At 43.2% G+C, this 25,431-nt stretch overlaps 2 protein-coding genes across 18 annotated transcripts in view; one reads left to right on the top strand and one right to left on the bottom strand.

Annotated features, from left to right (window-relative positions):
• The window catches only part of scrib (scribble planar cell polarity protein), a 68,698-nt gene that overhangs the window by 39,086 nt on the left and 4,181 nt on the right, over positions 1–25,431 (top strand). For 3 of the 16 annotated variants that reach the window (XM_044338977.1, XM_044338974.1, XM_044338971.1), the window contains 30 exons: positions 2,109–2,198; positions 2,284–2,361; positions 2,453–2,770; positions 3,947–4,027; positions 5,826–6,074; positions 6,587–6,697; positions 6,819–6,995; positions 7,080–7,196; positions 7,380–7,568; positions 7,666–7,785; positions 8,462–8,518; positions 9,104–9,160; positions 10,481–10,561; positions 13,747–14,163; positions 14,853–14,924; positions 15,080–15,133; positions 15,703–15,756; positions 16,427–16,549; positions 17,247–17,357; positions 17,732–17,782; positions 18,450–18,617; positions 19,072–19,231; positions 19,321–19,540; positions 19,632–19,721; positions 19,809–19,991; positions 21,440–21,589; positions 22,191–22,330; positions 22,488–22,525; positions 23,076–23,150; positions 25,235–25,289. In XM_044338977.1, the coding sequence (XP_044194912.1) occupies positions 2,109–2,198; positions 2,284–2,361; positions 2,453–2,770; positions 3,947–4,027; positions 5,826–6,074; positions 6,587–6,697; positions 6,819–6,995; positions 7,080–7,196; positions 7,380–7,568; positions 7,666–7,785; positions 8,462–8,518; positions 9,104–9,160; positions 10,481–10,561; positions 13,747–14,163; positions 14,853–14,924; positions 15,080–15,133; positions 15,703–15,756; positions 16,427–16,549; positions 17,247–17,357; positions 17,732–17,782; positions 18,450–18,617; positions 19,072–19,231; positions 19,321–19,540; positions 19,632–19,721; positions 19,809–19,991; positions 21,440–21,589; positions 22,191–22,330; positions 22,488–22,525; positions 23,076–23,150; positions 25,235–25,289 (3,886 nt within the window). The remainder of the gene's footprint in view (positions 1–2,108; positions 2,199–2,283; positions 2,362–2,452; positions 2,771–3,946; positions 4,028–5,825; positions 6,075–6,586; positions 6,698–6,818; positions 6,996–7,079; positions 7,197–7,379; positions 7,569–7,665; positions 7,786–8,461; positions 8,519–9,103; positions 9,161–10,480; positions 10,562–13,746; positions 14,164–14,852; positions 14,925–15,079; positions 15,134–15,702; positions 15,757–16,426; positions 16,550–17,246; positions 17,358–17,731; positions 17,783–18,449; positions 18,618–19,071; positions 19,232–19,320; positions 19,541–19,631; positions 19,722–19,808; positions 19,992–21,439; positions 21,590–22,190; positions 22,331–22,487; positions 22,526–23,075; positions 23,151–25,234; positions 25,290–25,431) is intronic. The other 13 variants (XM_044338980.1, XM_044338975.1, XM_044338973.1 and 10 more) reach the window with 12 other exon arrangements.
• kif9 (kinesin family member 9) overlaps positions 2,190–25,431 on the bottom strand; it is a 61,078-nt gene continuing 37,836 nt past the window's right edge. Inside the window, exon 21 of one of the 2 annotated variants that reach the window (XM_044338989.1) lies at positions 2,190–2,211. The gene's annotated coding sequence lies outside the window, so the exon portion shown is untranslated. Of the gene's footprint in view, positions 2,212–8,524; positions 9,143–25,431 lie in introns of those variants that run through there. The other variant, XM_044338988.1, reaches the window with a different exon arrangement.

Below are 25,431 nucleotides of genomic sequence, written 5' to 3'. Positions count from 1 at the left end.
GGTTCAGATTAAGAACCCTGTATGTTTAGTCTGATGTGTCCTCCAGAGAAACCAGTTGCTCAGAATTATTCAGGGTTTTTTTGTCCGTCTGTTGGCTAAACACTGTTAAGTAAATATTAAGAACAGACGAGCAGGAGCACAAAGGAAGTCATGATAATGCTACATAACTTCTGTTAGTTATTTCAGACTCATATCTTTGTCCTTGATTTATTTAAAGGACCAGTGTGTAAGAGTTAATGGCATCTAGCACTGTTAACCCCTCCCCCTTCCAAGCATGTAGGGGAACCTATGGTGGCCGTGAAACTCATAAAAAACATGAAAGGCCCTCTCTAGAGCCAGTGTTTGGTTTGTCCGTTCCGGGCTACTGTAGAAACATGGCGGTGCAACATGGCGGGCTCTGTGGAAGAAGACCTGCTCCCTATGTAGATATAAAGGGCTCATTCTAAGGTAACGAAAACACAACAGTTCTTATTTTCAGGTGGTTATTCACTAATTAAAACATACTTATGAATATTAAATTCCATTTCTGACAAGTCTGTTCTGCTAGATGCCACTAAATTCTACACACTGGACCTTAAAAGACAACTTTATTTATAAGGAACAGCAGCTCTGAAAACGGCACAACAAATACTTTTCTTGGGAAACCTGCCAAATATTATGTATTTCCCAGAAAACTTGACACACTGAAGTGATTATTAGTCACCTGAATACAATAATCATATTATGGTTGCGTACCTTTTTTGTCATCCTGCCTTTTTAAAAAAAAAATAAACAAATAAATAAAAGGCTGGCAATCCATGACATCCAGAAAAACTGATTCCTCCAGAGAGCGGGAACTTTGATTGTAGACCTCATGTTATAAGTCCCAGTCCAGCATCAGGTTCTGCCACACTACGTCTCTGCTGCCTTCTCTCTGCTTCTGCTGCTTTGCTCCTTTTCCTCCCCTGTCGACGCTGTGTTGCCCTGGAATGAATGGGCTTGTTGCTCTGTGAAAGATGCCAGTCTGCATCACCAGCTTCCTCCAGTGTTTTTTTTTTTTTTTTATTTTGGTATGCAGGTATACAGAGATGTTATGTAACTCAGCTGAAAACCAGAAGATGGTCTCCGGATGGATGAAGAAGTTTATTTATTGAGACTATTGTTTTTTCTTAATAGAATAAAACAGTATAGTTTTCACATGGCTGGAAATGGCAAACTAGATTTTGCTGAGCGGTATAGTTAATTGTCATATGGTGTTTAGTTTTAGTGAAAAAGAAATTGTAACATTGATTTTTTTTTTACTGTTCACTGTTGTAGAGCAACATTGCAACATTTTAATGAAAAATTCCATCTTATTACAACAAACGCTGAAGTTTGAACACCACAACAGAGTCCAGAAATCCTCTCTGCATCCAGGACACAGCACACTCTTCTCATCTGTTACTGTTGACATTTCCTGTTTCCTTCTACCTGTCCCATCATTCTCCTTCACTCCTCCCCCTCTCTGCATGGCTTGAAAGTGTACAGAATACACACAGTTACACTATTACAAGTTGTTATTCAGTGTTTTTACCTCACATTTTTAAGTCCCTCCTCCCATACATACATAGTGAGAATGTCATCAGTTTATTATCTATAAATCCAACTGAAGAAGGTTTCAGAGAGTTTATTCACTTTATGTGTGAAGTCTAATGTCAGCTAAGTGATTACTGGTAGATGATAAATGATTTGGCTGCAGCTTGTTTGAACAGCTGCTTTGAATAAACTAAAACAAAATAAAACCCAACTGCAAAATATCTTTTAAAGGTAAATTCACTTAAGGCAAAAACAAAACATCCACCTTCCACTTAAACTGACTTTAGGCTCCGGACGAGTGAAGTGTCTCCATCCATCAGTGGGTGTGATCACAGGATGACACCACCTCCTGGCAGAAAGAGGGAGGTCACCCACAACTTCAATCATAAAGTTTAAGATGTGAAACGAAATCGCAATCAATTTAAAAAAAAAAAAAAAAAAAGAACAAAATAGCAAACATTGTGGGCTCGCCTCCTTCTCACTCTGTCCAGAGATGAGTGGTGATAAGCAGGTTTCACTTCTAGTCGTGCTCACTGCCCCTCCTCGACTTGCAGCACACCCTGAACATCATGAGACAAACAGGCGGCCTGGGTATCAGCATTGCTGGAGGGAAAGGATCCACACCTTACAAGGGAGATGATGAGGTAAGATGTCTACCTGGCATATGGATATGTTCAAGAAATTAGAAGCTATATATTATATAAATATTCTTTTTGATTGTGCCTTCAGGGAATCTTTATCTCGAGAGTATCTGAAGAGGGCCCTGCTGCCAGAGCCGGGGTTAAAGTGGGAGATAAACTCCTAGAGGTAAAGACCTACAAGCACACTTGTGCATATCACCATTCTGTCAAATTGTAAGATGTTTAATTAAATAACAATCTCGACCTCTTTGCCTCAGGTGAATGGAGTAGACCTTCACGAAGCAGAACACCACACGGCGGTGGAAGCTCTCCGCAGCTCTGGTGCTACAGTTTCCATGACAGTGCTGCGCGAGCGCATGGTGGAGCCGGAGAACGCCATCACCACCACGCCACTGAGGCCCGAGGACGACTACTTCCCACGGGAGAGACGCAGCAGCGGGCTCGCCTTCAACCTGGAGCCCACCTCAAGCGGGCCTCAGCAGCGGCTCTCCACATGTCTGATCCGCAATGACAAGGGGCTCGGCTTCAGCATCGCAGGGGGAAAAGGTTCCACGCCCTACCGCACAGGAGACACGGTGAGACACGGAAACACGGCAATCACCATTATTGGCCGGGGGCTACACACCCACTGCCCAAAGGTTGACGCCCAGAAGCTTCCAGAGCAAAAACAATAAGAAAATACAGGCAGAGACTCTGTAGATACAGAGAGGGATTACTTTTGTGTGAGTCTGTACATTGGTTTTTAGGAAAAAACTGCGTAGTATACCTTTAAAGTTGGGTCACAGAGTGTTTACAGTAACTGCCTCAGTCACAGGGCACTGTCTTTTAACAGCGTCTATTCTAGCCGCAGCGTTTACAGTCATCACTAGGGAGACGGCGATATGAATAGCCAGCCTTGACACTTGATAGGTTCACGGTTACTGGACGGGCTGAGGTGTATATTTGGGCCAGTGCATGGGCCTGTGAGGGACTCTGCTGGAACGCATGCAGCTCAAGACGCCCACATAGAGGAAAGGACTCAAACTTATGATATAAGCGGGTCTGACCGTAAGTTTTGCCTCTCTTTCAAAAGGTTTTTGAAATGTTAGTTGATATGAGGAGGCGGTGCAGTACTAAGCTCTTGCATGTGTTTACATTCTGTTTTGATGAGCCAGACTAGAAGTTCAGCTGGGTTTTATTTGGTTTAACCAATTGTGTTATTTGTCTGAGCAAAAGGGACAAAAATGTCTCATGGGTCGTGCTTTTTAATGAGCTGGTTGTGCTGCAGAGACCTTAAGTGTGTTAGTGATCTAATACTGTGGTTTTAATCAATTGTAATGCATGTTTGGGTTTGTTTGTGTGTATATACGCTTCTTTATATCAAAATTTGTGGGATTGTGAGAAGTTACTATGTCAAAACTGCCTATATGAATAAAGGAATTCTATTTTTGGTTCAGATCTTCATGGTGGGATATCACGTACTGAGTGATAACTCCCCTAATATGTTATACAGGCTCACAGTTAGCACAGTGATTCATCACAGCGTTGCAGCCTGTTGCACCAGACTTTTCACTGTCTGCTTTGGTGCAGAGGCCACAAAAGATTTATGGAATAATTAGGTAACCACTCCCATGGATTAAAGCATTCTTAGTGGCACTACATCAGCAGCATCTCATTTATCTTTAGTTCTTTGTAACAGCCCGAGAAATTGCACGATATGGCGTGTGTATTAAAGACATTATACATGTGTTTTTTTTTAAATCTGTTTTTAGGGAATCTACATCTCTCGCATCGCAGAGGGTGGAGCGGCACACAGAGACAGCACGCTGCGTGTAGGCGACAGGGTGATCTCTGTGAGTACTACTCCTCCTCCGCACATCTCCATCTGGGTTTCCTTTACAATGTACATGATTGCAGGAAAGGGAATAATTTAGTTTTTCCAGACCCAGATTGTCTCCTTTTTATATCCTGCTTACAGCATAACTTGATATCTAGACCAAATAATTTATATAAAATGAATAGATTCTGAGTGCTTCTCTCAGTTTTGCACAAAGTGCCTCATCTTGAGCAGAGTAAAGGAAGCACTTAATATGTGACATATTTGCTCTTTTCATTAAACTCTCCATTGCAAATCATTGCTTTCATCACTCAAGTTCTAAGTCTTGCCATGTCCATGTCAAGATCAGATTAACCACATGCAAAAAATTAGCTCATGAGACTTCACTGTCACGCATCAGATCCATGAGTTGAGAGCTGAGACATGTTACTTATACAGTCCTCGTTCTAATTTTAACCCCCGCTCTCTCCTGTGATGCATATTTTGTAGCTCTTCTGGTTGAATAAAACAACATTTAGGTTTCACTGCTAAGCCATTCCTGCATGACCTCTTTTTGCTCTTTCTTTACTCTCTGCTCATCAGCTTGGTTTTGCTCTCTTGTTTCTGACTTGTGTGTTTTTATCCAGTCGCATCCATTCACTTTTTAAATCACTGTATTACTGTAAATCAGCTGATGTTATCATGTTGAGATATGCCAGTATGCTGAATGTGAAACTGCTCCTACTTGTTAATAACTCTTCTTGCACTCATAACTGTTTCTTTATTCAAATCCTGCTCTCTGACAATCACAAAAAAAGCTTTGTGAATGATCCTCTTTGCTTTTCTTTCTGGGTTTTACTCTTCCCTCTTTTCTGGCAGTTTTTTTTTTCTTTTTTCTTCCGTCTCTGCGTAGACTGCCTCTTGTTTCTCACTATCTCTCCCTCTGCATGCTCACTAATGCATTAAGTGCATCTCCTTGCCTGCTTGGTGGTGGGTATGGTGTTGGGTTGGAGTGGGCTGAGCCTGTCGCCCCGCTGACATGGTAGACATGTGGGTTACCATTGCAGCGGCCGCGGCAGTATACCAGCCAATGGTAAGAGCTGATACTGTCGGGCCAGTGCTGACCTCTGCTTGTCACTTTGGACCAGAGTGCAGTTTCTAAGGTTGTGCATGCCAGAAAGCTACCCCCTTTATATAATTACAAAACTTAATGTTAACAAACTAACGATGAAGTAGTTTATTTATGACAAGGTACAGTTGTCTAAGGACTTGCCTGCTTGCCTTTGTTGACTTAAGATCAGACTTTTTGGAGGAACTACACACTTCCACTTGTGTTTTAAGTAAATAAAGGCAAGATAGTGGTGGGAAAGTGAACTAAACACGCTGAAAGATAGCAGATACAATCACTCATAAAGCTCACTCCAGGGAGTTTCATGACTTTGTTGGGAAAAACTGGTTTCTGCATGCTCGTAGCCTTTCTCCCTCAGGGAAGCTCTGCCAGCTTAAATTGCCTGCAGCAGCCTGCTTTTACCCCTGTACCCTCTTTTTTCTCTGTGCTTGTCCCTGTTACTCTTTATAGGTGTTGGGCTTTTCTTCAAATAACATTACTCACTTTGACGCACTCGAAAAAACTCTCAAATCAGATGTTAAGTAGATTTTCAGAAATAGTTTTGAGTGATGCGGATGTGGAATCTGATGAGACACGCCTGTTGGCACCATGTATCTGTTCTTTAATGTTCGTAATGCCCATGTAACAGTGGCTAATGTGGCCCGTTGTCATTGGGAATGTCCTGGTGGGCTCACACCCTCCGTGGTTGGTTTTACTGTCAATCCAGATCAATGGTGTAGACATGACAGAGGCCAGGCATGACCAGGCAGTAGCGCTCCTTACCGGCACCTCCCCCACCATCGCACTCCTGGTGGAGCGAGACCTAAATGCACCAGGAGGTTCTCCAGGTCAATCCCGGGCACGAGCCCACTCCCCTCCACCCCCAGAACCCTCATATTCTCCAGACCAGGAGGAGGAAGCCCTTTCCCCTCATGGGAACCACCTGAGCCGGATGGAAGATGAGTATCCCATCGAGGTGAGACCTGTGACTCTGAATCGGTTCTTTAATCTGTCGAATGGCTTTTTTTAGTTTTATTAGACCATGCTGGAGAACCCTCATCAATGAATTTAGTGTTAATGTTTCTTTATTTGGCTCCTGCCTCATCCTTAATGCCGTCCAGTTCCAGAGAAGATGGTGCATGGTATGAAGGCTTGGTCTAATTAACGAAGTACTGTAGAGTGTAGTCCGATCACATCAGCTGTATAATCTCCAACTGTGGTTTCTTAGACTCGTGAACAAAAATCTCCATGTGTAGAAACTGGTCAGTTTGTGTTTGTTTAACAGTCTCTAGATGTAGATTGATCTGGACATTACGGTTTCAAACAAGCAGGCTCAAAGACCTCTAATTAATTCCCACTTCTCAGCAGGTTTTCTGTAGTTTACTGTACTTGTGACCTGATGTTTTATTGAGTCACTTTTGTTAGACTTGGACTTTCAATATTCTCAAAATTTCTCACCGCAACAAATTTTCTACTTGGCGCTAACAGGAAGTGATTCTGATGAAGTCAGGTGGTCCTCTAGGCCTGAGCATCGTGGGAGGAAGTGACCATGCCAGTCATCCATTTGGCATCAATGAACCTGGGGTGTTTATCTCAAAGGTATAACTCTAAAAGAGTCATATAGATCCTTGTTTTCCAGTTTGGTGGGGTTTTTTTTGCCTCTCCTTAAACATGTGGTACTGTTGCCATGGTTACACAGGGTTATGTGTCTCATCATCAGGTGATTCCCCTCGGTCTGGCATGTCAAAGTGGATTGCGTGTTGGCGACAGAATATTAGAGGTGAACGCCATCGACCTGCGTCATGCCACACACCAGGAAGCCGTACGCGCGCTGCTGGCCAACAAGCAGGAGATCCGTATGTTAGTGCGGAGGGACCCTTCACCACCTGGGATGCAGGTGAGGTAGACCACACAAATATGTAATATAGACACACAGATGCAGCCTGCCTTCGCCTAATGAGCGGTCTCTATGTTGTTGCAGGAAATTGTGATCCAGAAGCAGCCGGGGGAGAAGCTTGGTATCAGTATTCGTGGGGGGGCCAAGGGTCATGCAGGAAACCCGTTTGACCCCACAGATGAGGGCATTTTCATCTCTAAGGTATTGAAACTACAGTAGTACCACAACTGAAGTACACAGACTTTAAGCTGCATTTAACATTCGGTTATTCAATTTAATTGGCCAAAATTCCAGTTATATTATTACATCATTAGATAATAAAGGCTGTACTTATTTGTATGACACCACATGTTAAAACTTGTACTTTGATTGATATTCATATAGGTGAGTTCAAGTGGTGCAGCTGCCAGAGACGGCCGACTGCAGGTTGGCATGCGCATCCTCGAGGTGAACAACCACAGCCTGCTGGGGATGACGCACACAGAGGCAGTGCGAGTGCTTCGGGCCATTGGAGACTCTCTGGTCATGCTGGTGTGCGACGGCTTTGATCCACAAAACCTGGCCACCGTGGAGGTGAGACACCATGACGAGCGTGTATTTATATAACATTATTAGAGACACTTGAGGGGTAGAGAACTAAATAAACTCTTCTCCATGTGTATTTTTCCAGGCATCCCCTGGCACCATTGCCAACCCGTTTGCAGCAGGCATCGTCCGTAAGAACAGTATGGAGAGCATCTCCTCTATAGACAGAGACCTGAGCCCCGAGGAGATAGATATCATGCAAAAGGTACAACACTATTATACACAATTATAAATTTATAACACTAAAATGATCTGTGCAGTTAAGGTCAGGTATCGGCACTTATAGAAATTATGTAAAGCGCTACCTACCACTCAGTTTGTACACTGGGAAGTCAGTACCGTACATTTAACTAGACCTTTATGTGCTAATCATCCACATACCAGGAAGCAGCTTGGTGAGTTTGTGAGCGCAGCAGCCAAGTCGACACATGAATCAAATGTTTTGTTCAGCGATTCTGTCGCATCAACACTGTGCTACCACAGCAATTTGGTGTTAGCAGGTGGAGTTTTCAACAACAGCAGAGTTTCACTCACTCCAATCATGCACCAGAGCACCCGGAAAGCACCAGCGCAGTTGTTTATTTTGTCTAGATTAGCTTTTGGGAGACTGCCCGCACTAAAGGAATGTACGGGCCTGTCGATTTATTAAATGCTAGGTTCTGTTGTTCCTTCACACACAATTAGATCAGTGCAGTTTTTTAGTGTTTACTGAGCTTTTAATAGTTTATTGGAGTCACACATGTTTGATATACAATCAGAAAATCCAGCATTACACGTGAAAATAGCTTTGGTTTAGCAGGTAGTGCTTCTGTTAAAGATTAAAGGATGAACAGTAGCCATTTCATGAGATTGTAAGGATGTTAAATCTTGCTCTTCTCCAGGAGTCTGAGATGGTGAGAGAGACATCGCAGTGGGAGCGAGAAGAGATGGAGAAAGTGGTAAGTGAAACTGAAAATCCATTACTGTTTTTGGGAATCTAGAGGTAGAATTGTATGTCAGATCAGCAGATAGATGGCAATACAGCGAAGCAAGAGAATTAGACTTTTGCTCCATCATAGCTCAGAAAAATACCAAACACGGGTGCTTCATACAGCAGGGTGGAGCTTTGCTCAGGTCCGTCTGTTATCGGGTGAATGAAGCTTCTCGTCTGCACCCTGTGTGGTTATTGTGTTTGACAGAACTATTCCTGTAATGTCCCACCTTGCATGCTTTTTCTGCTCCCATAGCTAATGAATAGAGTACTTTTTAATGTGTGCGGATTCTATCCTTTCTTTCCCTTCTGTTTTTCTCTCATCTCTCCTTTACTTTTGGTGTGTTTGGTGTGATATGAAATCATCCAATCATCCCATCATCTCCATACCACTCTTCCACTGTTATTTTATCTCTTACTTCACCCTCTGTAACACTGTCACTCCTCCACCGTCTCATTTCACTTCATCGCATTTACTGTGTGGCTGTGTGGTTGGGTGTCTTCCCTTCTGTACTCTCCTCCTCCTCCTCCTCTCCTTCCTTTCTTGGTGAAGGAGCGTATGCGCTTGGAGCGAGAGGAGGCAACTCGCCTGCTAGAAGAGGAGACAGAGGTGAGACACTCCTCAACAACAAGTCCTCAGACAAAACTTCCTGTCTGTGTAAAATGGTGGTCTGACCACATTACCACAGCACTCCCTCCACAGGAGGTTACCATGTCACTCATCCCTGGATTTTCAGGGAAAATACATTATTTTTTAGTTTTTCTTGAATAAAGTGGTCCTGAGCACATGTTCAAACTGGCTTACTGGGTTACTGGAGAAGGACCTCAGCAAGGCGAACAGGTGAAAGGTTAGAAAAAACACCACAGACTCACTTATTGGCAGATAAGTATTTGACTTGTTAGGACACTCAAACTGCTACAATAGGCAGTGTTTGTGAGTGAAAAGCGAGCAGAGGGCATTGCCCTAAAGGTTACTTGAGGTTAAAGTTAGCATTGAGATAAAAAAAATAAATAAATAAACAGCCCTGATTTTTTTTTTTTTTTTTTTTTTTTTTTTTTTTTTTTTTTTTTTAAATGCAAGGAGGTGAGTTGGTGTTGGTTGTTTCAGATAAAGGATAGATGAAGGAAGTCCAGTTTGAGTAACAGTCCATGAGTTTGAAGGTTTATCAGAAGCCAAAACACCACAGAGAGGTTTATAATACTGTGACACAAGATTTTATTGTAGAAATACAGTATTCACATTACACATTACACACATACATTACATTAAGGAATATATCAGATTTGTGCGCTTGCACATATTTGCCTTAAGGGGCCTTATAGTTCTTCCAACGTGCCCGTCAGATGGTCTGTGCGCAGCCATTTCTGTAACTTTCCGACACCGACGAGCCGACATCACACCTCATGCAGTGATTGGGCAGCGATGCGAAAGTGAGAAAGGAGCCAGTGTTTGAACCTTCTCTCTAGCTCTCCTTGTGTGAACAACCGAGTGCAACACTAATCTCTTCCAGGAGACTGTCTGAAAATATGTGCTTTTATTCCCACATTTTAATATCACGTCTCCCCCTCCCCTCTCTCTATCACGGTCGGCTTCACAGGCAGACATTAAATACATAGCACCAAAATTTTTGCCAGCTTAACCTACTAACCGGAGGCAACCTTAGAGCCACATTCAGCCCCCAAAGTGACTGAACCTGAACTGACTAAACCCCTTAAATACTAACTTGACTGTAGATGTGTGACATGTACCTTTACTAGGCCCCAGTAAGCTCCTGTAATTTCAATTATTATGAACAGCATATCCATATTACTTAAACTTCAAGTCATAATCTCTGCCAGTAAAAATAATTCACTTTTAATTGATGCTTGTTGTATGATAAACCTCAGCTAAGACCTTCTCTCACCGCTGGCTTTATGTATTCTCCTGTAGAACATTGGCACTGGACCTCTAAAACTTGACTACAAAACCCTGGCTGCGCTGCCCACCACCAGTCTGCAGAGGGTCAACAGGGTGAGTCTCTCTTCATGTTCTTGTGTCTTCAGACGGTGGTTAAAGATCCGGTTTTTAACACCAAAATTAGGTTTACGTATCACGTTCGTCCTGCTTTTCATTCATGTTTGAAAACGAGTGCGACTCGTTTCCTCTGAGTTGTGAATTGTATTCTTGCGCGAGCTATGTCGGAAATGGCCTCCGTCGCTCAGAATAGACCTCCTCATGGAATCCCTTGTGTTTATGTCCCGGGAAACTCTGAGCTGACCAGTTGCCCCTCCAGGAGCAGGAATGTTAACCTCCTCTCCATGTGCATAACCCCAAGTCAACAAAACCGACTACCAACCTCAGGCTCCAAGGCCAAACCCAGAGTGATATAACTGTGTCATGAATCGGTTAACAAGAGCAGAAGTGGAGGAATAACATGAAGACCAAGGACCGATCAAGATGTTTGTACAAGAAACTTGAAGGTCGAACTCATCTGGAGGAATAGAAGAACGTGGAAATGAAAGGAAGCGTGGCCAAAGGATGACACACGGTTTGATAAAAGCGTGTGTGTGTGTGAGTGAGTTGGCAAGATGGGGGAAGGGGACAGCTGCCCACTATCAACCAGCCTATCCTCTGCGATATTTTAAACCTGCATCTGGCTCTGAATTGGACGGAGAGGCTCTTGTGTGGGTGGGTGGGGTGCCAGACGGTTTGGGGAGGGTCTCGTCTAAGAGGAACAGACGAGTGTTTCCGTTAAGAGTTCCCAGAGTCCTCGGAGGAGTTACTTTGAGTGGACATACAGGACAGTCCAGCCACCATCCTACAGTGAGTATAAACATACAAAGAGAAGAAGAGTTTTACCCTTTTTTTTTTCATTTTTCTTTCCTCTCTCACTTCTTCTTTTGTTGTATTTGTCTCTTTTTTTTTCCTTCATTGATTTCTGTGCGTCATTCACTCATCACCCTTACTTTGATCCAGCTGTGTGTCTGCATTAGGCGCCATGTTGAGGATTTTATATTAACTTAGTTGTCTGTTCTGTCATTCTTTCCTAAACACGTATCTTTGAACAACTATGAACAATATCTAGTTATATTAAAAGTTGCACTTCTGTATAAAATTAATGTAAACTTCTGAAGACTTTTAGATCTACCTATCAGACGTTGGTGTGTCCTACTTGTAGATCTCTGGCCTGTTAAATCATAGAAGAACTTAACCTACATATCACAGGCAGCTGTTCACACTCTGCATGGATTTGCTGCTCCAGCACGCATGCTCCTGTTCAAAATGTATCACAGTGACCCTTTGAGGCTGCCTGTAATTTGTTAGTAAAGGTTAAGCTGAAAACTAAAGACAGTTCTCGCTGATTTCATGATGGTTTAGCAGCTGATAAATCCAAACTCTGTTAATGAATGAAGCGATACGCAGAATGTTGGAAAAAGTCTGTACGTACACCCTAAATTACACTTGAGTCATAGAGCTAAGCATCCGATTTTCTCAAAAATAAGTATTCAAATTGAGTGTACAACTGCGTTAAAAGGCCAAAACTACTTTTTAATCAGTTATAGTTTAATGTAATTCTATTTGGCTGAATATCCTTTTTTTTGGAAGAAGTGCAGCATGATGTGTTTATTACTGGTGTTTTCTACTTGTTTAAAATCAAACTCAAGACTAGAACTATCTATTGTACGAGTATAAATTGTTCAGTTCTCTGTTCCTTTGACCTGCACTCCTTCCCCCCTGGCTTGCTCAGTGTGTTGGCATGCTGGCGAGCTAGCTGCCTCGCTTTTCTCTCACACACCAAAAACCCCAGCTGTCCCTCACAGTCTGGATCGGTGCCAAAAGGGCACTCGTTCACATTCCATCCCATTGACCCTCATCACACCACCGACTCTTATAGTCAGCATGTAGAGAGCCACATTACTGCTTCACAATGCGTGTATTAGGCCAGCTATTTTTAATTACCGCCACATATGTCAAGGGCACATCTTTGTAAATGCTGAAGTTGTTTGTGTAGTTAAATAGTTTAGGTATTTTTAGGTTTTGGGTGTGTAAAAACATGACACTTGTAAGGTTGCACTTAGAGTGTCGGGTGTCTCTTCTGTTACATGAGTTGAGTTAAACATCATGTATTTTCTCCTCAAATGCAGTGACATCAGCAGGCTTCTCCGTTAAGTACAGTAGTAGGAGTTGAAGGTGCCCGAATGTCTCACTGCTCTGATAATATGGTTATTTAAGGCCGGGGCCAAGAGCCTGGACTGCAGTAATGTGGCCATTAGTCCTGCAGCACACATAGCCAGTTATCACGTCATGAATGATGAGCACTAAGAAACCTATCTTCAGGAAAGATTTAGTGATGTGAGTGACTCTTTATAGCAGCTAGAGGCTTGTGTGTCAAATGTCTATTCAGAGAACCACATCGTAAGACACACTGTAGGGGAACTTCTCTTCTTTTTGTTGTTTCAGATAGTTATTTTGGTTGTTTTCTTGCTGTATTTGTTTCAAGTTGAACCCAAACTGAATGAAGATAAAACACACCTTCCTTTGTAGATCTATTTTAGATTTCCTCACAAATGTCCCTAAAGGATAATTCCAAATCACTATAAAGAACTCAGACTTAGTAAAAAAAAACAAAAACATGAGCAGTCTTATTTGGAAGAAAAAATGAAGGTGATCAGTGAAATTACAAAGCACAAAATAGCACATTGCCAGATGATGTCACATAGCGTTGTTGAGCCTCTTTCAATTTTTTTGGCGGACGACCGGTGCAAATCAAATGAACAAGACTGTTATCGTTTTTTTCATGTAGAGCTAATGTCAGTCTAAACACCCCCATACTCATAAGTATTCACTTCTCCTGTGAAATGAGGTATTATTGCCTACATGTTAATTCATGTTAATAGTAATACCTTTTATTATTATTGTTAAACACTGTTTAGTAATAATAGTGTAATTATTATAATCCAGCTGCTGTTTTGTCAGATCATTGCAATTTGGTGATGGAGACGTTTGTTAAACATTGTAATAAACCTGAAAAACCTTTAACCTCCATGTTAAAACCAGACTGACTTAGTGTCTCCTCTATTGTTTTAAAACTCCGCTTTTATTCTGTTTCTTTTGTGTGAGTTACTTCAACTCGTTTCATCTTTGTGTCTCCTGTCATTCCTCTATTTTGTCAGTTTACTGTATGTGTCCTCCTTCTTTCCTTTGCTCCTGTTCAGTCCTCTACTTCTGTAAGTCTGACTGCTCCCATGGAGGCCCCCCTGCAGGCCCAGTACAGAGCCCCAGTAGAGCCCCCGGGCTTCAGCTTAGACCACCCCACAAATCCCCTCAGCCACATGGACCCCGAGTCCTGCCCCAGTCTGATCACGGAGAACGATTATCTTCGAGGATCCCAATTCTCCCCTAACGGAACCTCCACCGCCGACAGCATTTGCTCGACAACAACTATCGATTCAACATTTGTACCTGAAGAGGAGGAATGCCTGGTGGACTCTCAGCCTATCTGCTTCAAAGAGAACCCATTCTTGGTGGCTAATCGCAAAGGAAAGAGCCTTCCTCCTGGAGAGCAGATCCTGTCAGGGCCTCCCGTGGGTTACGGGAAGCAAGGCCAACTGCAGCCCTGGTTGTTCAGCAAGGCAAGCCGCCTGCCTGAGTGTGGTTTGGAGGCAGCATGGTGTGTTACTGCGCACAGTTTGTTGTGTTTCTCACTTATTTCCCTTGAACTGGGTCACAGGGTTTTCTTCTAACAGTGATCACAAGAATTGTCTGCTGCATTTACCATTTGGCTGCGTTTACCAAAGCACTACAGAGTAACAAAAGTTAGTAAGATATCTTTTGTATGGTTGGCCCAAATTGGAATCAAACCACCAAACTTGGCTTTATTAGTGATACGCTTTACTCATTGCTTTTCAAGAAGGATTCATGGGCTAAAAAGTGGTGCACAAGGCCTTTTTCTCCAAGGAAATGTGTCCAGGTTATGTTTATTAATCTCAGTGTAACAACCAGCTGAACTGGTGCATGTTTTTGCCGTGAGCACAGAGCTTGTAGCATCTTGTGAGGTATTTAGGCACATAGTTGGTACATGGTGGGGATCGACTGGAATGTGTGTCCCAACAGCTGCGTCGGAGGTCATAAGTCACGAAGGAACATGGCCTCCAAAACGCAGGAGCTTCTTGTTGGTTGAATTTACTGGAGGATCAGCTCACTACAGGACTAACCAGTGAAATTTGTTTCCCTTGCCTCCTTGTTACTACACAGTTTTTTCAGTGCACTGGGTGAAAGTAAGAGCAGCTGTTAAGTGTGTTTTTGGTGTTTGTTTTTCCAGGCGCCTTCCTCTGATTACACCAGGACTGAGAGCCCAATCAGAGAAGCACCATACTCTCCCACGATCCAACCGGTGAGCAGCTTTAACACCCAGCACTCCTCACTCTTTGTTCATCATCCGCTTTCATATCATATCTCTACTTTATTTTCTCCTTTTCCATGAGTCACTTGTAGCTCCATAGAAAGTATTTTACAGTTTACCCTTTTGACCTTTCCTCCCACCCGTAGCCCAGCGACCATTCTTCCAACAGCTCCACGTGTGCTGGCAGGGAGACCCGTTTTGTAAGTGGGTCTTGTCGCCCTCTCTGCTCTGGCCTGGATTTTTTTAAGGACATGTGCCGCTGCTCTGAGCGCCATATCTGTTAATAAAACATAACTAGTTCAGCTATCATGTCTGCCACAGTTGTACCGGCCTGAAAAGCATGTGACTGCTTCTCCATGGTCAGCTGATTACTGATGCTTTGCCTCATGAAGACTGGATGTGCGTTAGAGGTCTAGATTTATTGACTTGATTGTCCTTTATGTCTACTTACAGTTATGTCTTAATATTCAAAGGATGATGGTGAAATAAAAAGTTGTGTTTTACCAGTCAAGTTGAATATTATATATACTTTACAAGAGAAGATAAAGGTCCACAATAAGTTCTCAAATTGGCTCATGGTGAATCCTGGTGTTGCACCGTTTGAGTGTCTTTACTTGGCGTTGCATCGTCATAAAGAAACTCCCACAGTTCAAGTATAGTGACTGTATGCACCGTGTGTTGAAAGTCAAGTGGAAGGTACCGCTGCATGCTTTCAATATCATTGTCATCATTTTTCATTTATTTATTTATTTTATTTTATTTTTTGCAGGCAAACATTCATTACACCTCCACTCCCACTGCAAAGGACAACACGCCATCATCCGTGAGTGTCTATGGAGCTCAGAAACAAAATGTTAAGAAAAGGAATTTTAGAATAGAGTTGGGCTGATTGTACTGGTTTACCAATATATCAGGCCAATATAATGACATTTTAGTAAATCTTTATTAGAGAAACTGTGATTCCTTTTTCAAGCCTAAAAGCCACAATAAACTCATTAAATTTCCACTTACACGTATCCGCGTGCAAAGCACTGGTGTAAATAATAAAAGTGATAATGGCTGAATTTCATTTAACTGTTTTGGTCAACACACCGTCATGTTACTTACTGGGGCACCTGAATAAAGTAACACCTATGCTTTTCCTACTATGACATGTTAAAATGTCTGTGGTGTAAAAGGCCGTTTGGCCCTTGTGTGACCAGTCTGAAAGAGAGTTTTGGTCTCATGATCCAGCTTTAGAAGCTTTTCCACCTAAGAGTAAATTTCTGAAGGGACTTTTAATGCTTGTAATGGTTTGATATAAAAATCAAAATACTTTAAATTCTATTCAGACTGAAGGTAGCTGTTTAGAAATTCAAAACTCCATAGACAAAAAATCTGAATGGTAATTTACACTCTGATTCATTTCCACCTTTCATTTTGAGTTGTCATTCATCCCAGTTTGCTGTTTATTTTTACGTTTTAACTGATCTCTTATGTATTTCTCTCTCCAGACGCGACCAGGTGCCATCCAGCCAGTTGGGCGTGTGCGGCCAAGTACCTCTCCGGCCACTCCGGACAGCCACAGTCCCAACCCCTTCCAGCATGGCCCCTCCCCCTTCAACTCCCAGACCTCTGTAAGACCCCTCACCACCACGTAGGGCTGCTCTTTGGCCACTCTCAGCTCTGTGCCGCTGGCACCTTCCTAAAACACTCAAATGGTGTCTAATAGCAGCACAGCAGAGATAAAGATAATTATGGCACAAGAATGATTTTTGTTTCTAAATGAGGCGCCAACCAAAGAAAGGAAGACTTTGAATATTAATGCAGGGGGAGCTGAGTCAGCGCAGGTGCTGCTGGCAGGGACCTCCAGGCACACCTGGAGGTTAATCTGTATTTGGAGCATCCAGTCCAACTGCTCCTGAATCAGACATAATTGCAGCTACCTGAAATGTTCCTCTCATTTCTTCTTTCGGCAAGCAGCATAACTGAATTGGTTAATAATGAAGAAGCTATGATTTCATCTCACGTCTTCCTGATTGTTTCACAAAGGTGCTCATACAAAAAAATCTGTCATGGCTTTGAACTTTCCAAGCCCTACTGTCTGTCTGTCTTTGGCATACTTCCCCCCTTTCACACACGAAACCAGCCGCCATGCCGTTCACCTGTTCTCCTCCACAGTCTTCTTCAACTTTGCTGGTTTTTTTCATCGTCTACCCTCTCCTCCATGTCTCTGTCTGTCTGTCCTCCCCACCCACCTCTTCTTCTTCCCCTCGGCTCCTTTACCATATGGTCCTCCCTTACCTTCCATGCCCCCCCAACCTCCCCCTGCAGCCTCGCGCCCCCTCCCCCACCTCGCCTGACGAGTTCCCCATGAATGTCAAGCAGGCATACAAGGCGTTTGCCGCCGTGCCTCGCTCACTGGCAGTGCTGGAGCCGCCGCAGGTAGGCCGTGCTGCCCGGACTTGCTCGGGTCACAACAACAAAGCATGCTGTGCTGATTGGTTGGTCTCGCCCCGCCCCTTCCTGACTGGAGCAGGCTGTCCTTAACAGAGCCTGCGCTGTGTCGGGGGGCCTGTGAAGTGCTGTGACGTGTGGAATGCGTTCATCGTTGGTTTTGTACTCCAGTGCCATCATCTGTCATACTGGTGTTGACTCTTGATCCATTCGTCCATCCATGTGTGGCTCGTGTACTAATCTTCAGTCCCCTTGTTATATATTAATTCCCAGCTGCTAATGAGTCTGCCTGCTCTGTATCTGTCTTCGTCAAGATTCTCCTTTATTTTGCTAACACTCCTATTTTCTGCTCTGCCCAACAGGACGTGTATGGTGTGAGGAACAATATCCACCCAAAGCAACCTTCTCCAGAGGTGAGTAAACAGACTGACTGAAATATTTGAAGCACAGCTGTCTGTAGTACAGTATTGGCCCGAATATAAGGCGAAATTATTTTCGTTATTGCATTTGCAAAAACTACACGTTTCCATGTTCACATCAAATATTCTTCAAGTGTGTTTATAGTGTGTTTTATTGTTGGATTGCCCTAAAAGTTTTTAGGAAGCCAGTTGCAACCTACAGAAATTTCAGACGGTTTGTGTGGTGTGTTTTGCTGCCATAAAGGAAATAAATGCCTAATGATGGAACAAGTTTCTTCCAACATCTTTACTACATAAACAGAGCATCAAGCAGCCAAGAAATATTTCTGCCACAAAATGTCATGATGAAGAGCTCAAAACTAAAAAATGTTAATATTCAGTCTGAGGACCATCTTCTTCTTGAATCAATAATTTCTGTGGTCTGAAAGTGTTTTCCATCTTCAAAAAGTTTTAGACAGTTTCCAAACTGTTTCCAAAAACAGATGTTTGAGAAGTGGGTGGGGAGTCATCTTTTATTCGAGCCATTACAATATTTAACAAATGAATATTGAATTTTCAGCAGTCTAAATCTGCTCAAAAGTGTACTGCAGTGACTAAAAGAAAACCCGCTGGCTTTTAGCCATCTTAGTCAGTCTGGTGACAACCTGTGTGGCTTTTTCAGCCTGAGTTGATCAACGAGGTGTTTGATGATGACATAGAGGGTCAGGAGGGAGCTGGCACGGGTGAGACCAGCAAGGTCTCGCCCCGGCCCTCCCTCTCACCTGACCGTCGGGAGTATATGAGTCTGGCAGCAGTGCCTCGTCTCTCCAGGGCGTCCCTGGACCTTCAGGTACCCACCGCCTCCACCACAGCTAGAGCAGCCCTATCCTTCATCTGAGCTGCGGTGTGCTTGGCTTGACCGGTGGTGGTGTCTCTGCTGCCACAGACTGGGAGACGTCCATGCTACCAATTGATTGACCTTAAATCTGTTAAATGGTGCTGGGCTCTGATTTGATTCCTGATTGATTTTTTTCCTGCTGCTTGGTCTGTGACACTTTTATCCTCTGGCATCTCTTCTATTATCTTCTCTACTTTTGGAAAAAACGTTCCTGCAGAAGTGACTTTAGCAATGTAAATAGCAATAAAAAAAATCACTATTTTAATAATAAATGTCATCCTTTCTTTTGCTGACTTGCTCTCCTGTCTTGACTGTTTAATTTGCAAATAATCAGTGTTATGATCACACCACTCTTTATTATTCTGCTTCTCTTATTCCATCCTTTATTTGTCTTGTAACCCCACAGAGTCCTTCACCTGCTGGTAAGGACAGCCCGGAGCAGCGCTCTTTCAGGGACAGACAGAAGTACTTTGAGATTGACGTGAAGCAGCAGACACCAGAAAAGCCCAAACCTCGAGTCTCCCTCGTAGGAGAGGATGACCTCAAGAAAATGAGGGAGGAGGAAGGTTAGTTTGCAGTGTGCCTCCGTGAGCATCCCTTGTCGATAACTAAGAAATATTTAAATTTACAAACCCATCTGTTCATCTCAACTCAGAGAGGAAGTTTGAGCAGCGGGCGCGGGAGTACCTGCTGGACGAAGATGATGAGGATGAAGAGGAGGACATTGCGAAGCAGGTGGCACAGATGAAGGCCACAGGAAAGGTGTTGCTGGACGGAGTGGAGTACAAGGTGGAGCCTGCATCCACCCCGTCTCGGCACTGCTCCACACCACCAAGCTACAACGTCACACCACCGAGCTACTGTGGCAGCTCAGGGTACAAATTTGCATAAAGTTCTTGCTTTTTATGCGTTTTTTCTTTTTTTCACTGCTTCAGCTCATTGACCACTAATTGTTCTTGTATGCAGGCCTTCTTCAGTCGATGGTAAGGGAGACTCTCAGAGGAATTCACTAGAGGACAGCTTCAGGCTGGAGCAGCGGCCTAACTCCATGACTGGGTAATGACATTGCACACTATTAAATCTGTAAATATCAGTGTTGTTTTTGTCATAGTAGTCATCACTGCTCTTTGTGTGTCTTTTCAGTCTGATCCCAGTATACCCCGGGGATTCAACGGCTCCCATCCGCACAGCCAAAGCAGAGCGCAGACATCAGGAGAGGCTGCGCATGCAGAGCCCTGAACTGTCTGTGGCCCCTGACAAGGACCTGTCCCCTGCTGAGAAACGAGCTCTGGAGGCAGAGAAAAGAGCCATGTGGAGAGCAGCACGGTAAATATAACATGACTTTACACACTAACTAGGAAGAAAAATGGCTTATCAGGTTTTTTTGTGTATTTCTTCTAAGCATTTCCTAAAAAAGACACTTTTTTGTCTTCGGCTTGTATTTCAATCCCTTTGTACACAGCCTATCTGTTGTAAAGCAGCATAATGCATAAGTGTGGTTATAGTGAAAATAGTTCCATTTGCAGAACACTTAAATACTTAAACTATAGTTTACCAGTTCAAACAAGAAATTTATAAGCATAAATTAATCCAGTTGAGAGAATAACACATTCACATCAAACTGGTCTCAGTCACATTTTTGAAGACATTGATGTATTGAGATTATCAATTAGTCCTTTCTTGAATCAAATAGTGTTTAAAATTACATATTGTGAAAAATGTCCATCACACGATACTGGAACCAAAACCGGTGTGTTAAAATTGCTTCATTAGTCTGACCAGCAACCGAAAAACAATAATATGAGCATGTAAAAACACAGAAAAGCGAGCAAATCTTGTCAAGGTTTAACCAGCATTTACAGAAATATTTACTGGATTGTTAGAAGTAAAATTGACTGAGTTTCTGTCGAATAATCCACTAATTAATTTCAGGGCTCTCAACTAAATTCATTTGTTCCTGACACTTCTCTGAGGGTGTAATGTCCTATAGTACAGTCCAACACTCTGTTACCTTTCTGAGCTGCAGACAACAAGGGACAAACGGGGACATTTCATTTCAAGGCCGTGACACTTTGCATCTCAACACTAATCTAAATCTGGACAAAGTTTGTGTCAGAAGTGGGAGGAGAAGGGGAAAGGTTTGTTTTTTTTGAGCGATGTGACGGTACACTTGACTGTGATGATAACATTCGCATACAGAAGCACATGGACACACGGAGAGAAACACATGATTGGAGCAAAAGTAAATAGATTTTTCAAATCAGGGTTTTTTTTCATTAACAATTCTGCATACATACTGTACATTCATTACTGGATTGGATTCTTGTAATGTTGATGGTGATCGAAAGGTTTGATTTTAAAGTCAAAAAGTAAAATATTCTTTGCTGTTCCAGAGCTGATGTAGCATTTTGTCAGTAAAAGAGGGTTAGTGACACTTATTGTACTTCGGTCCCATATTTCCTAATAAAAGTTTGTCTACCTGGTCAACAACAAGGTTCAGTTTGTTCCTGGCACCATCCTGTGTGTGCGCGGTTAGTTAATCTTTTCTCAATTTTCATGTCTTTAAAACTGATCTTATTTATTATTCCTGGCTCTTCTAATTGTGTCGGTGTTTTACCTTCCATTCTTTGGTTTTCTTCTCTTTTTCTGTGTGCCTTTCCTTCCTGCCTTCCTCTCCTCCTTCATCTTCCTCCTACATCCTGGTGTACTTCTCTTCATCCTCCTCCTCCTCCTCTCTTTCACCCCCTCCCTGCCCCTGGCCTCGTGGGGCACAGGCCCTCTGGCCTAGAGGAGGATGTTAAGCAGTATGAGCAGGACCTGGCTAAGAGGCTCTACCAGGCCCGAGTGAGGGCATCTCAGGGCACGGCCGTGGCCCCCCAGCCCCCCACCTCCTCTACCTCCTCCTCTGCAGCCTCCCAGCTCAGGTCTGCTCCTCGGCCCCAGCCACCAGGGCCAGACGCACGGCATCGTGGGGTGTGCTGGGGTGCTTTGGTGTTGGGGTATTTTGCTAGAGGCCGAGTTCTGAAAGGTCCAAGCAAGCACTCGCAGCAACACTGCGACAGTGCTTCCACTGCCTTTCTACCGCTGTCTTGCTTCTGCACGTCATTGCTGACTCCATCTCTAGCTTTCTCTGGTTCCTTCTCTTTTCTCTGTCTTGTCTCCCCCCTTCTCTGCAGCACTTTTCAGTTTCATTTGTGCCTTGCTGTTCTCTTGATTTTCACAGTTATTTGTACTAACACACAGCCCGCAGTAAGTTTGCAAAAGCTATTTGTGAGTCAAGGGTAAGCCTACTAGCAGTAGGTAGTCCTTTTCCTGGAATGCCTTCTTTTTTTTTTTATTGTGCAATGAAATTAAACTCATTGTTTGTCACAGCAAACCAGGACAAGGAGCACCCAAAATTAGTAGTGATTGGCACTACCCCCACCCATAGTGGTGTGTGGTTCTGTCAGTCTTTGTCTCTATTTCTTCAAGACTTTATTTTATTCTCCTTTTCTTGTTGTCTGATTGTGGCTGTTCCTCTTGTAGAATGAAGTCTCTGGAGCAGGATGCACTGAAAGCTCAGATGGTCATTGCCAAGTCTCGGGATGGGAAGAAGCGTGGAACGTTAGACCAGTTGACAGAGTCACCTTCGCCTGCACCCACACCCTCTCCCACCCCTATGGAAGGTAGGACTGAGACTTAGTCATAATGACAAACAGCAGAAGCACTGGACTTACTATACTATGTTAAAAATAATAATAATACAGAGACAAACCTGATTTTCTTTTTCCTTCTTATCCCTCCTTGCCTTTCTGTTGTAATGTTCCTGTTTTTCTCTGACAGAGCTCAGTCCTCGAGGAGTAACCTCACCGGGCAGGCTGGTAAGCACTAAACTTTTTGTCTTAATTCTCTAAGCTTTCACAAATGACTGATATTCTTCTTTACTGCCAGTAGTGTAAGGATGAACATAAATAAATGTTCTCCTTTTGTACGGACTTGTAGAGCTCAATTCATCAAATATTTGAACAAAGATGTAACACTGACTTTGCAGTTTAATTTAAGGAGCTTTATTTGTGAGAGGAAACAGCAGTATTTTCACAAGTTGGAGAGGTAAAAAAGTAGATTTGCTTCAAAACACATTGACATTAATCCATCATCTTACTCATTGTCACTCTAGCCAATCAGAGCTGAGAACACACACTGCTCTCCCATCACATGCCACAGCTGGCTGTTTGAATCACCCATTAGCCTCTTGGGCTCCTACCTCTCCCTTTCCCATTTCCTCATCCCTTTCCCTCTCGTCTCCTTTATTTCCCTCTTTCTCCATCTTTCTATACTTTGTCCCACCCTTCCTTTTTTCCCCTCTCTGTTCTCGTCTTCCTCTCTTCCCTCTCCCTCCACCTCTGCTCATTCTGTTTGCTATCCTTCTAGTCCCTGTCGTCAAAGAAGTTTGACTACCGACAGTTCGCTGCCATTCCTTCTTCCAAACCCGTATACGACATCCAGGTATTGGCTGCATGCTGAGCTCCCGGGGCCCAGACCGTCTCCTTCCCCTGTCTTTCCCTGCTGCCTCTCCCCGCTAGTTTTTCTGTTAATCAAGAGGCATCGGTGCGACTGCAGTCTAGGTTTTGGCTCCGTGATTGATCAGTTCTTCCTCCTCTTCACTATAGTGGTGTGGCTCACTAACTCTCACTTGCACAACGAAGAGAGATTGTTACTCTAAATAAATGACACACCAAATCAGCCCTGGGTCTCCCTCCCTCTCGGTCTGCCTCCCCCTTTTCACTTAACACTCGCAAATGTAAGAGCATCTTTAGCAGTAACCATTCACATCCATCTATCTCTCAGCTAACTAATCAATCACAGACAATAACACTCACTGGTTGCAGAGACGCAGACAGATTTTTGATCCCACTAACCAGAGTTGGTTCCGGGGGGGAAAACGGCCACAGACTCTGCATCTCATCCACTCTCACATTCACCTCCATCAGCTGTCTTGTTCCACGCATGGGTTTTATATTGGGCAGAGGAATAACATGTCTCCATAAGATTTCCTCCCATGCTCTGGCTTTTGAAACACTGATCTGCACTACGGGTCTCTTCATGCGTTCTCACAAGGGTGATAACTTTGTGTAGGTCCGCTTGGAGTAGCTCCTTTCTTCCTCTCGGTGTGGAGGAAGAGATGGGAGGGGAAGCAGGGGAATCCTTGAGTGGTGCTGGAGTGACCAGAGCTTGTTTGAAAGTGGTCTTTTATTTATTTTTTGGGTCAAGTATCTGTGGTTGTGTGTCACACTGTCAGTCTGCGCTCCTCTGACTGGAGGATCTTGTGTGGTTTGGTTAATGCACAGTGACTTCCTCCCTTTGGTGGGTGTAATTTAATTGATATTGTTGTATGTAAGTGTGTTTGTATTGTGTTTAATTCCTGCACATGAACTGACAAAGGTAGCGTTTAAAGGCTGTATGTTGTTGTCAGTAAGGTGGCTATGATTCATCAAATGACAGATTTTACTTATGTAGAAAAGTAGACTTTCAAGGGAACGCTATGATTTGCAAGGCAAAGGTCACATGACAGCAGTAACTATTACTGTGGTTTGAAAGTAATAAATGCAAAAATGTACAAAAGTTAAAATTAGAAAGAGACACTAAATTATTAAGTTAAAGAATAAGGCTGGTTATTTGCTGTATTTTTCTTATTGTCAACAAATCTCATGTGCAGAGCCAAACCAACGATGAACTGATCCTACTCACAAGTATGGTGTGTATCTGAAGCCCGATATATCCTATTCCTCTGTGCTGTAGACATGCAAATGAGCCACACTGTTGCAGTGGGTGACACTTCATTAACACAAACATGTGGCTCATTGAAGTGTTTTTAACGGTTTTGGACAACAACAGTGGTCTACAGCACTGAGGAATAAGATATATTAGGCTTTGGATACACACACAATACTTGAAAATCCTTGCCAAATTCTTATGTTTTTATAAAAAAAAATCAAATAAATCACATAACACTGTAATAGTTTGCATAGCCAATAGCGGTCAACCAGCAGTACACATGCTATAGTAACAGATTAGTTCACTACTAGTAGTGCCAGCTCAGTTAACCCCACTGGTCACATGACCCTCGAGAGTTTCCCTATGTAGAATAAACAGTTTCTCAACACAAATTTATAAAAAAGGAAACAACAATCAGTGTGTAACGTACCATCAACACACAGATAACATACTGCTTGGTTTTCCGTTGTGCCTTGGTGACTCTCGTTGGTTACTACTGTTCACCGTCTCTTTGTGAATGTGCCAAAACTATACATCAAACCCCGGAACTGATGACCTAACTTCACCTCCCTTTCTTTTAACATGCCGATCTCTCCTGGGGGAGTAGTCAAGTAGAGTTACTCTGGCTTTTGTGGCTCTGACAGATTGGGAGCTTCAGCGCTGCCTGCTAAACCGGCAGTGAGCAGCTGGCACGTCGCTTCAGTCTCCCTCACTGCCAGCTCCACTGCTCACCTGGTGAAGGCTTCCCGGGTATACAGGTTACTAAAACACCCCCCCCGCTGCTCTGTTATTCACTGTCTCTTCTTTTCTTCCAGTCTCCTGACACAGTCGACGACATGCAGTTCATCGATGACGGCTCCAGCAATCCAGGTGAGCACTGGGGTTATTTGGTGGGAATTCAGTTTGGATGAAAACAGGCTTTGTAAAAGAGATATGTGAGGAGAAACGTGATGTTAAAGGGAAACTTTTATCCTATTTTTCCATTTTTTTGTGTCTAAGTGACAACAATTTT

The sequence above is a fragment of the Thunnus albacares genome, chromosome 21 (genome assembly GCF_914725855.1).
Source record: "Thunnus albacares chromosome 21, fThuAlb1.1, whole genome shotgun sequence".
Classification (NCBI taxonomy): domain Eukaryota; kingdom Metazoa; phylum Chordata; class Actinopteri; order Scombriformes; family Scombridae; genus Thunnus; species Thunnus albacares.
Note: the sequence above shows the minus strand (reverse complement) of the source record. Positions and strands in the feature narration are given on the sequence as shown.